The 12,736-nt window shown below is 42.6% G+C and overlaps 1 protein-coding gene across 4 annotated transcripts in view; it reads right to left on the bottom strand.

The window, feature by feature from the left end:
- Nucleotides 1–12,736, bottom strand: part of MCTP2 (multiple C2 and transmembrane domain containing 2) — a 122,273-nt gene that overhangs the window by 95,629 nt on the left and 13,908 nt on the right. For all 4 annotated transcript variants that reach the window (XM_054837048.1, XM_054837047.1, XM_054837051.1 and 1 more), the window contains exons 2-5: nt 9,179–9,285; nt 7,853–8,389; nt 3,297–3,359; nt 2,045–2,153 (exon numbers count right to left, since the gene is read on the bottom strand). In XM_054837048.1, coding sequence (XP_054693023.1) covers nt 2,045–2,153; nt 3,297–3,359; nt 7,853–8,326 — 646 coding nt within the window. In that variant the 5' untranslated portion in view covers nt 8,327–8,389; nt 9,179–9,285. The remainder of the gene's footprint in view (nt 1–2,044; nt 2,154–3,296; nt 3,360–7,852; nt 8,390–9,178; nt 9,286–12,736) is intronic.

The raw sequence follows: 12,736 nt of genomic DNA, 5'->3' as shown, positions 1-12,736 counted from the left end.
TCACGCAAGGGTGACCAGAGGTTTCAAACTCCAACGCGTACATAAAGCACGGGACCAGCAACTTAGCGTTACCCACTGGAGAGCTCCAGTGCCTCTTTGCATACAGAAAACTATGGGGAAGAGGGCCTGAAACCCTCTCCCAGCTGAGTCAGCATTGCTTGGTTAGCTCTAGGGGTTTGCTGTTCCCAAAACGTGAACGAGGACTAGCTGGCCTTCAGCCCAAGCCGCAGTCTGACTCGCAGGATACACTGGCTGTGGACATGTTCCTATATTCAGATTCTTCGGAGCAGGCTGGTATACCCCAGCACAGCGGCTGCGTCCGGCATCATGTTGGGGGGAGAGGAGGAAAGTCACAGTCTCCCAGCCCACAAAAGTTTGCTCTGAGGTTTTTCTCACGTTCGAGAGATGAGCAAAACTGGTAACACTCCACTTTTAAAAGCACGTTGCAAAACACACGGTGGTTGCAGCTCAGGCCTAAGTGTCACGCCAAGATCTTAAGTAACGGGCACGACAGCAGAGACCTATACAGACATGCATCAAGGCATCGGCAGCATGCCTTTTTCCAAGGAGCCACCACTGCAACATGATGGTGACTGAAGGATAATCATTAAGTCATTATTTCCCACCCTCAGTGTCTGTGCAAAAAAGGTAAAAGCAGGAATTTTACTGAATGATGTACCACCGCACATACCCAGTTTTCTAAATGAGTGGCCATTTGCCACAAAGCAACAGGCGCCCATCAAAACGCTTCTTCCCCTCTTGCTTATGTTGTTTCACTGTGTTATCCAACGCTTCACTAAGACAAGCATTGGTTTTCTTACGCAACAAAACACAACCTAGACCAAACTATACTTTGTCTTTAGAAATACTACTCTGCTGGAATTGCTCATTTATAGCATCTTTTCCATAGAAGCAGCTGGATGTGCCCTGGCTTGTGCAGCTTGCTAATAATTCTGATGAACTGCTACTCTGTCAGGAAGCACAACCTTCTGTTTAAACAGTGAAGATCTTAATCTAAGTATTCATTCACTCCTTCCAAAAATTGGAAGCTGGGAGGAAAAAACGAGCATATGCTTAGCCAAGAGTTACTGTTTTGTGAAGACATAAAAAGCCAGCATGGAAAATGTTAACTGAGATAACAGAAATCCCAACAAGCACCCCACGTGAGAAGGTTTCTAAATCCATACAGGTCCCTCCAGACGCAAACCTTCACAGGCCTTTAGGCTGTGCAAACTCTGTATCCCTGTATGAATAAACCCTCATCTCAAAAGAAAGAAACTGCTCATACATTTTGCAATGCAAAATATCAGAACTGCTTCCACATGCAGAAAAAAAATACGAAGTAAAGAATAAATCTAAAATGCAGAAAGACTGGACACATGGAAGAGCTCTCTGACAGGTTCGGATCGAAGGTCCTGAAGCGGCTGCTGCTGCAGAGCCCTGTGAGCCTCCGCAGAGCCTCCGGCAGCACAGCTCTTCCCTCCGCAGCAAGCAGAGGAACTACCAAGGGATGCTTACAAGCGCCTTTACTCCCTGTTACAACAGTCTGAAGAAGAGCCAGGCTAACAGCAGGTACTTTGACCCAGGTTTTCCAGGAATTCCATCCCCAATTAGAAGGCAGATGGCTGGCTTACAGCCCTGCTCCTATGGTTTCCCTTTTATTAAAATCTTTGCAGATAACCCAAAAAGCACTCCTAAGAGCAGCTCCATTGAATACATTTCAAAATATTCTTTGGCTTTTTTTTTTTTTTTAAGCTCAAATAGAATTTTTCAAGATAAACGACTCTACAGTTCTTGAACAGATAGAGATGCTAAGTCCAGCCACGGCGGTGCTTTGCAGCTGCGCAGGCAGACAGCAGCTCCCTCTCCTGTGTACCTAAGGTGGATAAAACCGATCGTTGAGTACTCTGACCTGAGCAAGGGACACAAGTCAATGACTGGTTGCATCAGAGATAAGAAAAGAAGCCAACTGCTGCCAAACTGAAGTCAGAGAAAGGAGAGCCATGTGAATTTTAACGGAAATCAGATGAAAGGTGGGGCTCACCACAGCGATCTCTGATAACCAGGTTCCGACCTTCCTTCAGGTGGATGGTCAGCAGGTAGGCAAAGGGGCTGGGCAGGTCACTCAAGCAATCGTTTGCTTCCTCCAGAGCCTGAGGAGAACAAAGAAATCAGTCACCACTGCACACCTCCTGAAGCAGACCATGAATGAAGCAGGTGTTCTCTCAGTTTTACAGAGACAAAGTTCTCATCTCTCCTTAGGACAATCATTTACAGAAAGGAGAAAAAAAAAAAAAAAAACACCCACCACCAACTTTCCCAGGCTTTGTTTCATTACACAAATAACTAATTATGGGTGTCAGGTACAAAGCAAGGGGTAACACAAAGAGGGTAAGACCTGAAAATGAGTGGTAATATTGACAATCATAAATGCATGCACAGGCACAGATTTTCTGAATCTTACCAACTTACTTCATTATTATTTTTTTTCCTAGCTGTTTCTTGTGCATTCATAGAATACCTCAAGTCGGAAGGGACCCATAAGGATCGAGTCCATTCATACTCATCTGAGTACACATGTCACATAGCTACTGAGAGGACAGCATTTCTTTACACAGTTCTAAAAGACAGAAACGCAGCAGCGGGCTATCAACGCTAGTTGTGAGGTTTTACAGCAGCAAACTCGAGAGGATTGTTGTTCATCAGAGATGCTGCCAGGGTTACACACCTCATCATCATCATCATCATCATCCAGCCGGCATACTTGGTGAAACCAGCCTCTGGACAGCACTTGAGAGGTTACCGGAGGGCAAAGGTAGAGAAGTTCATCCGGAATAGGCAAATACGCTTTACGTGAGAAGAGCACGTGTCAAAACTGCCAATGCCTTTTCACACTGCTTTAAAATTTAGGTTTTGTTGTACATCAGACCCTACAAATTAAGGTATTTGCTGTCTTTATTTTAATCCAGTTTGTTCCTGGGCTGCTCTTTCAGTATTTATGCTGATGCTCTCATCATTTACCAGTACAACATAGAAATTATAGAATACTTAAAAAAATGTCCAGAGCATTCAGGTATATTTAAAACATTAGCAATTGCTTTGCACTACTACAAAGAAAAAAGCACAAAACCACCGCTAAACAAAAAAACCCAACAAACCAAAAAAACCACACTGGAGAAATCTATAGAAGCTTCTTCACCTGCTGGGTTTTTAAACGTGTAGAAGCAAAGTACCTAGAACTAAAATAATTTGTGCTTCTGATGAAGTTTCCAAATGCTTTAAAATGAAGGACTTACCATCTGATCATCAAAAATTTGAGACGATATGGAAGAGTCTAGATCCATTTCTCCACATGGGTACTATAAAAAAAAGATACAGTGAATCAGACAACAGTAATATAGGGATCAAGAAAATACTCCTAGCATTAGTCAAGAAAGTACTCATACAGTATGTGTAACCAGTGAAATACTTTTACTTCTGTTTACAGAACCTTCCCCTCCATAATTTAGATATAAATTTCTTTTTCCTGTTTTACAGTAACTGTGCTTAGTCTCTTGAGTTTAATCGGGGAAAAAAAAAAAAAAAGTGTTTGTTTCTAGCTATTGGAATAAATTCTTCTCCTTCCCAGTAGAGACCTGTGCTTTCAGTCCTTACACAAACTCTGCTGATGCCTGAGGGTTATCGCGCCTGGTGACTTATCAGTCAGCGTTGCGATGCTGACCCCTATTCCCGAGCAGAATTTTATTTGTTGAATCTCCAAGTGTCCTCGCTAAGATGAAATAAAAAAATGTCAGAAGTAGCAGCAGCAGCAATATCCCGGGGGGTTGGAGAGCCAGCTGCTCTCTCGCTTGACTACAATTTCTCCTTCATCACCCAAAAGGCAAGGTCCAGGAAAAGTTTTGTTTTGTTTGGATTGGGTTTTTTTGTTTGTTTGTTTTTCAAAAATAAAAAAGCTCAGGGAAGTTAGAAAGAAATGGTCAAAGGGAAAAAAGATGCTGGACATCCCCCCACTTTCTGCAGTAACTGGAAGACCCAAAGAATTTTTATCTGGTGCCCAGCATAGAAGAGGAAGTCAAACGTTTCTTCCTAAATACTGAGGCTATGGTGGCACGGCATCTAGACTGTCTGGACACGCAGGAGGGACTCATCGGTCAAGACAACTCTGATGCTATTTTGACTGCTGGGACAGCCTGTGATCCCCGTTTTAGCTGAGGAGAACCTACGTGCCTGGGTAACTCTTTTGGTCTAATGCAGGGCAGTCACAGCCTATTCAAATACAAAGATTTATGCAAAGTATAACCTCAGTCTACAGAAATGCACACGAGGGGGAATTCGATCCTCATGTGAAAATGTTATGTGCAGCGTGGTAACATCCAAATCTCTCAGATGAGCACTGCTTTGTGTGGAGCACTATACAAACATTAAAAAAAAAAAAAAAGAAACAGCTCCTGCACCAGAGATCATAAATCTTAGAGATACTGATATGATGAAATAAATATAAATATGCTTTTCCATAATTATTCTCCTCTTCCTCCCCCCAAACACATCAGAAAGTACAGTAATCCGGCATTGCAAGTAAAATTTCACTTGCATGACAGACAAAATTTAACATTATGGTTCCCACAGTAATCATAACTTGGCCACCTTGCAAAAACACATTAAAAGTAGCAAAATTATCATCATAAAGAGCAGCAGCAGAGTTTTCTCGCACAACAGAGCTGAGTTACAGCTGCTAGGGGAACCCTAACTTTGAATTTCCTGACTAGTATGCATAAAATCTCACTTGCGTACATTAAACCTAGCATTTCTCGTAGTCTCCAGCTTCACAGGAGTCTCCTTCAGGCACCATCACTGGCACTGGTGATGGTTTCTCTTTACAGCTTGTTTTACATGGCATAAACACAGAATCAAAGAACCGTATTGGAATTATAATAATAAAAAGTATTCTCTGCTGGCTTGATATAGTTTATAATAAAAAATTACCCTCAAAGTTATAATGTTGTCTTTATTCTGCTTTTTGTTTTCTTGCATTATATAGATGATTCTGAACAAAAATTATAATTTCAAATAAAAACCTTGTTTTTTCATTTTAACTCCATATAACATAAATTGCTATCAGTCTAAGTAGCTAATTACAGTGAGATCACTGAATATAGATAAAACCCTCTCTGAAAACATGGTCTGGAAATCTCTATTTTATCTAACTACAGCGATGTTTCTGAACGTTAAAGCATAAACAAATGTAGCCACATCCACCAAGTAGGTCATAGTCCCAACTGTAGTTGTGTAAAAACAAAATTAAACAAGAGTATACATATATGAATGCGTGTGTATATATATATAAAAAATCAATCAAATGTTCCTCCTGACAATTTTGCCACCTCTATCTCCTCTTGGTTTCTGCAGAAAAATGATTCAAAAAACAAGGGCACTGAGTGCATCAGCAGCGGCACAAGGATTTGGGCTGCCAGTGACTCACTGCAAGGCGTCAGCAAGAAGACGAAGCAGCGGTGTTAGAGCACTTCAACAACGACACATGGCCACGAGCAAAACCCAACTGCAAGAAGTGGCGTTAACGGTGCCCTTTGCAACCCGAGTGACTCGGGGAGGGGTTCAAGGCAACTTCTGTTGCTCCTTCAGCCTTCAGATTTGCCTTGCTGGGCTGCAGTAAAGAAGAGAGAAAGTAAATCTCGTAGCAAATGGAAATATGGTGCATGTGGCAAGAGCCTTTGCTGAAGATGCCACGCTCCGACCGCTGACAGCTCTGTACTGAGAGTTCAGACGAGTGTAAAAACCACAAGCTCACACTGAGCTCATGCATGAGGCTCGGAAAGTATCTGATGATATTGGGTGACCAAAGACAACCAGGAAATGAGTAGGTGGCATGTGACAAGCAATTCAGGGGGAAAGAAAGCTCAACCTACATTTCTGCTTTTTTTAGTTTGTTTTGTTCCAGGGATCTGCCTGCCTTCTGATTTGCCTCACTGATCAGTGAAGGATGCTCACAAAAGAACGGTGCGAGCTATTGTCAGGCTCCTCGCAGCAACCCCACCCAGTGTTAGGAGACCAAAACTTCTGCAATAAACTGTCCCCATCCGAGGGGACAGTACAAATTTTGTAGCTGTTCAATGAAGTTCACGAACAGCTAAATATTGATGGTTTTTACCAAATTTGACTTAAAAATTATTAAGTTAATTCAATATTCCTCATCTATTTCTATTTTTCTTTACTTCACACTCTGCTATGTATTTTTTAGGAAAAAATCTCTTTCTGCAGTAACTGGAGGCAGACTATAGGAAGGTAGGATATTCACATAGCAAGATGATTTGGTATAAAAGTAAATATTAAATGATTTACGGACACAAGCACATATACAAATACCCAATTTGGGAAAGATTTAAATGCTGCAGAGAATAAGTGAGACTCAGACTGTGCGTCTGGAAGAAACTTGAAGTTAAACTATTCCATCACTATACAAGTATCTCCCTCTCCAAAAGCACTTAGTTTGCCCAAAGTCAAAGCAGGTTTTAGAATTAACTTTGGTGCTGCTGCGGTAAATTTTAGGTTAGAGTTTCTGGTCTGCAACAGCAGGAAAGAACTGCTGCTATCATTATTTTAGGAAAAACTCCTAAAATAACGACATGTTCATAAAGTGATGGTCAGTAACTACCGGTCTGACACTTTGCATCACAACAGACTAGGAGCTAACACTGATTTGACAACGATACACAGACCTTCGAGGTGCAGAACAAGCAGCTTTATATCAGAAAGGATCATTTTCCCCATAGCAGCACTAACCATCATTTTGAACATGCAGTTAAAAAAAATGTTAATTAACCTGTGAAATCCCCACTCCCAAAGGACTTTAAACCAAAATGTCTATTTCCCATTTTTGCATCTCGGATGACTACAGAAAGCAGCTACCATAGCTGTAACATCTAGGTTATGGGTGAAAAGGCCTCAAAACAAAGTTCAAAATCTAACCTTCCCAGTGAAAAACTCAACAGGAGGATATACACTTCCACAAAACATAAATAAACCAAATTTTTCACACAGCCACAATCTTCACCTCGCTGTCTATGTTATAAAGCCATCGTACAACGCCCCAGGATTCCCCACTTCGCTCAGGCCAGGCAGGAATGACTGTTTTGTGTCAGATTTGAAGCACATTGGACTCTGACCCTCCTGTTCATGGGACTTTATGTCCAGCCACAGAAATACTGACTGCAGAGGCAGGGGAGAAGGGAAGAAGGGAGACAAGACGGGGAATGCAGAGGAAACGCTTTGGTTTTGCAATTAATCGCAATGCAAACCCAAAGGACAGCCCTGAGCATGATGCTACATGTTCACTGTTCTCCATCACGTGCTTGTTTTGGTTAACTCCAGGTACAGGCAGAGTTCACCTTGCTCACCCGTCACATTTCACCTCTTGCCTTCATTTGGGTCACGAATGGGCAGATGGTAAGTTGATTTTGCTATACAGCAACCCTGGTAAAGCTATACTAGCTGAAAAGCATAACTATGGCAAATGTATCAGCAGCACATTTCAAGCTAAGAAGGCTGCACCAACTTTTGACTTAAGTGAGCAATTCCAACAAATCTGAAAAATCTGAAGTATTTTAACTTTGCCAGAATAAAAATTGGAGCAGGGTGTTTTGCAGCTCCAGACAGAACAGATATTGGAATTAGCCTCCAATAATTTATATATCATGTATGGCTTATGCTTATTTTTATCCCCCATTCATTCCTTGAATAGGACCCCCTCCTCCATCCCTTTATAGCCCAGGCAATTAAGGAGAAGCACTACGAGCCCAAGACGGCCGCAGAGCCCAGCTGGTGCCCAAGCACCTACCTCTGCCCCCTCATCCGACAGAGCAGCGCTCAGACGAGCTCTCTGCAGCAGCTCAAAGAGGTCATCACTGGATTTCCTCTTCCCCTCGGACACGGGGCTGCCCACGACTTGCGTGTCCGGGTGGGCGACTGTCACCTCCGTGCACATCGCCTGCTGCGGTGCCCATGGCCAGTCCTCTCCCGCCGGCCTCACCGAAGTGCTTCTGCTTTTCAGGGACACCACAGACCTGGAGAAGCTCTTGGGGGAGCAGCTCGACAACACCCGAGTACTCGAATAAGTCGTTTCTTCTTCCGTAACAGTCTCCACCTCCAGCATGTCAGGCACCGACATGCTGAGGCGTCGGTCCAAGGAGTGGACCTTCCTCTCCACCATTTTGCTAGACCTCTTCTTTGTCTTCCTCACGCTTAGGTTTTGCAGGAAGGGTCTAGTTTTCTGTTTCAGGGATCCCCAGACGGATGGTTTATCCAAGTCCATTGCTGCAAGGGGAATCTCAGCAATGCCTCCTGCACGAAACTGCTTCAGCGATTCCCAGGGTGACTAAAAGGAACGTAGGAAGAAGACAAGTCAATCACGAAAGTGAACAGCCGCTATAGATTATGATTCATGTTGTCTCATCTTGAAACTTTCAGTCATTTTTCTAAACAGTTAAAACAAAGCATGCCGCATTAGTAAGTGCTTCCAAATACAACCTGGTGGGTAGATTTGATTATTTAGGCGGAAAAGAGCCAGAACAAGTATTTAATCCTACACTAAAATGCAATGTCTGCCCACTACTTTTTGATTGCTAAGAGGAGTCCTTATACTTCTTCTCCTGCCAAGTCGCGATTTGCAAAAATTTGAGATTTATCCAATTTGAAACTGTTTCTGTAGAAAGCTTACTGATGGGAGTTAAATCGTGATAACGCTTGTACGCAAAAAATGCTGGCAAAGCTGGCACCGTAATTTCTGCTGATGCTTTTCCAGGCTATGCAACTTTTTTCTTTTGCCATTTCCTAGGCTACATGAATTCTTACATGACATGTTAGTGGCCAAGCACAAGCCAAACAGCTCCATAACCTAAGTGTCTGAGGCTGAAGAGGACATGTAGGACATGAGAAACCCCAGCTGAGACCCCCAAATACCCCTTTACGTTAACCCACTGCCAGTGAAAATCGTCACTGCAGAATTAATTTTTCTCATTAAAAAAATGAGGACGAAAATGGACAGATGGATCATTTACAGATTTTGAAAACCTGCTGGTGGGCTCTTGTCTTTGAGTTAATTCATACTGAGCATTTACACAGTCGGGAGGGACAAGAAGAAAAGAGTCAAAGTAAGATCACCTACTGTATCTGCATTGTAGGGGGGCGGTCGAATGGACACCTCTTCTGCACACAGGAATATCCTCACGGACAGTGTCTTCCGTGGTTAACAGCTGCGTAACCATCCTTATTCTGTGAAGCAAAGACAGTCAAATCATCATCAAAACTCATTAAGAAAAAAGCTGATGAATACTGCAGATTTACTCCTTTACATTCCCAAAGACACACACACAGAGCTTCGAGCAGATACCTATATCCGTAGAAACGTATACCGTTAACTACATGACTGCTGCTTCCAAAACTTATAGCCCACTTATGTTCTAGTATTTGCACAGTTGACCAAAAATTACTTCTCTCACTGTTTTCCTGATCACCAGGGAAAACGCCAGAAGAGGCAACAGTAATACAACTGTTGGATAAACACAGATAGAGAAATCACTGTCTGCTTTCAAAAAAATCTACTCTTGCATTCATTAATTTGAATGAAGTTGTATAGCCAGTTACTTAATAACTCATTTAAATAATTTTATGACTAACCCCACTATACTTGCAGAGTTTTCAGGCATCTACAAAAAATGCTTTAACCGTATTACTACATAACTAAAGCTGCACAATCCTCCCCCCATTTATATTGGTGATTAATATCAGCATCGTTATATTCCATACAAAAAATAATAAGCTTTAATGGCATTACGTGCATTCACAAGGCAGCAACAAATTTTGCCCAAATAGGAAGGTGTGCTAGTACAGATATATCAGCTTAACACAGTCTTTTTATCTCTATCTCCAAAAGTCAGACCCAGTATCAAAGTACACATGGACAGACTGAAATTATTTTTTCCCCTCACAGCATCACTGAGAGGCAAAAACAATTTTCTGAACCTCACAGAGGGAGATTTGAGGCACACAAAGGCACGGCGGGGCTTTCTTTTCTCACTAAACTCAGGGCAAAGTGCAAGATAATCAGATTTACAGGGACAGGAGAAAAGAAATAAATGCCAACCCTAATACATTTGACCAGAGAGGTAGGAAAGCCCATGTTGGAGCAGCACCTAATGCCCAGCACGAGCTCACCAGAGACCAAATTTGGCTGAATTTCCTCTCATCAGCTGATAGCTTTCACTTAGGCTCTTCCTTCTTTAAGTAAAAACTTAACAAAGCAGCCGCAGGCCTCCTTGGTAGTGTTACATCGCATGCCAACAACAGACATTATTAGGCTAAACACATTTGCACAAAACATTATGAAACGCCACTGTTGGGACTCATTTAAACAACTCATCTGCTGCCAGCGCGTTCTGCTTTGCTCGCCTACATGTGTAGAAACCTGCTGCAGTAAAGACACTGTAAATAAAGGCAGGACCAGCTCCACATCCACTTCCCAAGGCTTCCTATTCCCTTCCTGTTATTCTCCACCCCTCTCATTTTGACGACCCACTGCTGTCGTTTTTATTTTGTTTGCTCTGAGATTTTGTTTCCTAGCAGCAGGCTTGTTCCTGTAGGTTTTTCCAGTTACTTTCCCCCAGTTGAATGTTTTTTTTCCAGCTACGTTCCTTCAGTCGCTGAATAGAAATGCCCAGTCAGCAAGGATGGTGCAGGGACCACACTGTATCTCTGAGACCCACTTGCATTGAACCCAGAATGAGCAGAGCCCTCAAGCCAGGCAGAATCACAGTGAAAAAAAAAAAAAAAAACAACAGGATAAAAAATTGGGGGAAAGTTTCTGGGTTTTGGTCAGGACAGCAGCGATGGCTCCAGCTACCTGCCACCTAGCAGGTCCTACGCTGGGCCAACACGGTGATGATATTTGCTGCACAGGGTGCACCGGGTTGCCTCAACTGAGGCCCCAGAAGCAGCAAGCCCAGCCCTGGATTGCCAAGGAGCTTGGCCATGCTCCACCTCCAAACCTTTACACCCACACTCCTGCTGCAGCTATAACTTTTCTTTTATAAATATGGTATTTACAAACAGAGTAATCCAAATGATGGTTATAACACACAAATGAAAATACACAATCTGTTCTAATCTTAGAAAAGGGTAAATACAGTCTGAAGGGCAAATGCACTCTGACATCAGCCATCCATAGACCAGCTTTTTTTTTTTTCTTCACTCCCCCAGTTCACACAGAAAACACATGCATCACCACCATGACCATAAATCTGTTCCCCAGAGATGCCCTGGAAGACCAGGGATGGGGACCAACCCCCCCCCCCCCCGCCCCGCCAGCACAGTGCTGGAGCCAGGGGTGCCAGGCTTCCTGGGGGACCCCGTGCCACACTGGCACGTATTCACACGCACAACTCCTGCTCCTAACCAAGGCGCGAGTTCCTCATAAAACCAGCCTGTTCTTTCTCCCTACATCAATTTTTCTCTACTTTTCTTTACCGTACTAAGCAATATCAATACACCCTCATTCTCTATTGCTTGTAAAAAAATGCGCTGTCAGTACCAACACGTTGTTCACATACTCCTTATCCTCCACAGGCCAGAAGTTTTCCCTCTTCCTTCCACAGCCTCAGAAGTTCAGTGCCAACCGTATCGCCAAGTATTCCCTAAGCAACCACAGGGAAAAGCGTGCTTTGCCAAATTCTTGGCCTCTTTATTCTTTCCTCGCATCAACGGCACATTGTAGCAAAAAGCTGCAAACAGGAATTATTCCAAGAGAAACATTTCCTGTTAGCAATTTTAGCTTTGTTGTTTTCAATTTAATTGAATGGCTCCTTGTTCTTATGTAATAAGAAATATCTTTCTAGCCTATCTTCTTCAGTCTACTCTTTAATATGCTGCTAAATCTCAAATGCTCACCAGAATCCATATAGTTTAATCTCTACCTTCAGAGAAACCACTTTTGATTGCACCTGCCATTATATCTTTTTCTTACGCTGTGTCTTCTCCTCTTTTGGGGGCAATAGGGGCTAGAAGAAAAGAATTAGCAACAACCAGGTTGGTCACAGCTCACCATCTGACTGATATAACAAATATTTCTAGCATTTTATCTTCCCTTAAGTATCTTCTAGTTATGGTCCTTGGGAATTTTTTTTTGTTTTTTTAATGTGCTTTGGTTTCTTTCACTATAACACTCCCTACGTACTTCCTTTAATTGTGATAATATTTAGAGCTAAATGATTTTTTAGGTGTTGTAACAGGTGGCTATAAGAGATATTTCAAATGGCGTTGAAAGCCTAGAGAAATCATTCTGCAATTCTACCTCACTGTCTTGTCAGGGAGCCAGAAAAGCCACAAGTGAGAAATACTGCAAGACACTCTGAAAACATTATAAAAGCGCGCAATATAACTAAACTGGCAAACAAACCCGAATTGATTTACATATTGGAAATTATGGAATACACTGTCTTTCTTCACTAAGTAATCATTCCCTGCACACCCAGAAGTGCACAAAGCTCACTGAAGCACCCCCGAAACGCTCCCTGCTTATGCTATCAAGAAGCTTCCTCAACGCCAGCAAGAAGGTAAGAATGCAACCGAGCACACCACCACCACTATTACAGCTTTCATAAATCTCGTAATCACTGTACTCAATTTGCTTATCCAATTAAGGTGAAAACGTTAGGTCACTTTGCATGCC

Source organism: Grus americana, chromosome 10 (assembly GCF_028858705.1).
Source record: "Grus americana isolate bGruAme1 chromosome 10, bGruAme1.mat, whole genome shotgun sequence".
Taxonomy (NCBI): Eukaryota; Metazoa; Chordata; class Aves; order Gruiformes; family Gruidae; genus Grus; species Grus americana.
This window is presented reverse-complemented; position numbering and strand designations above follow the sequence as displayed.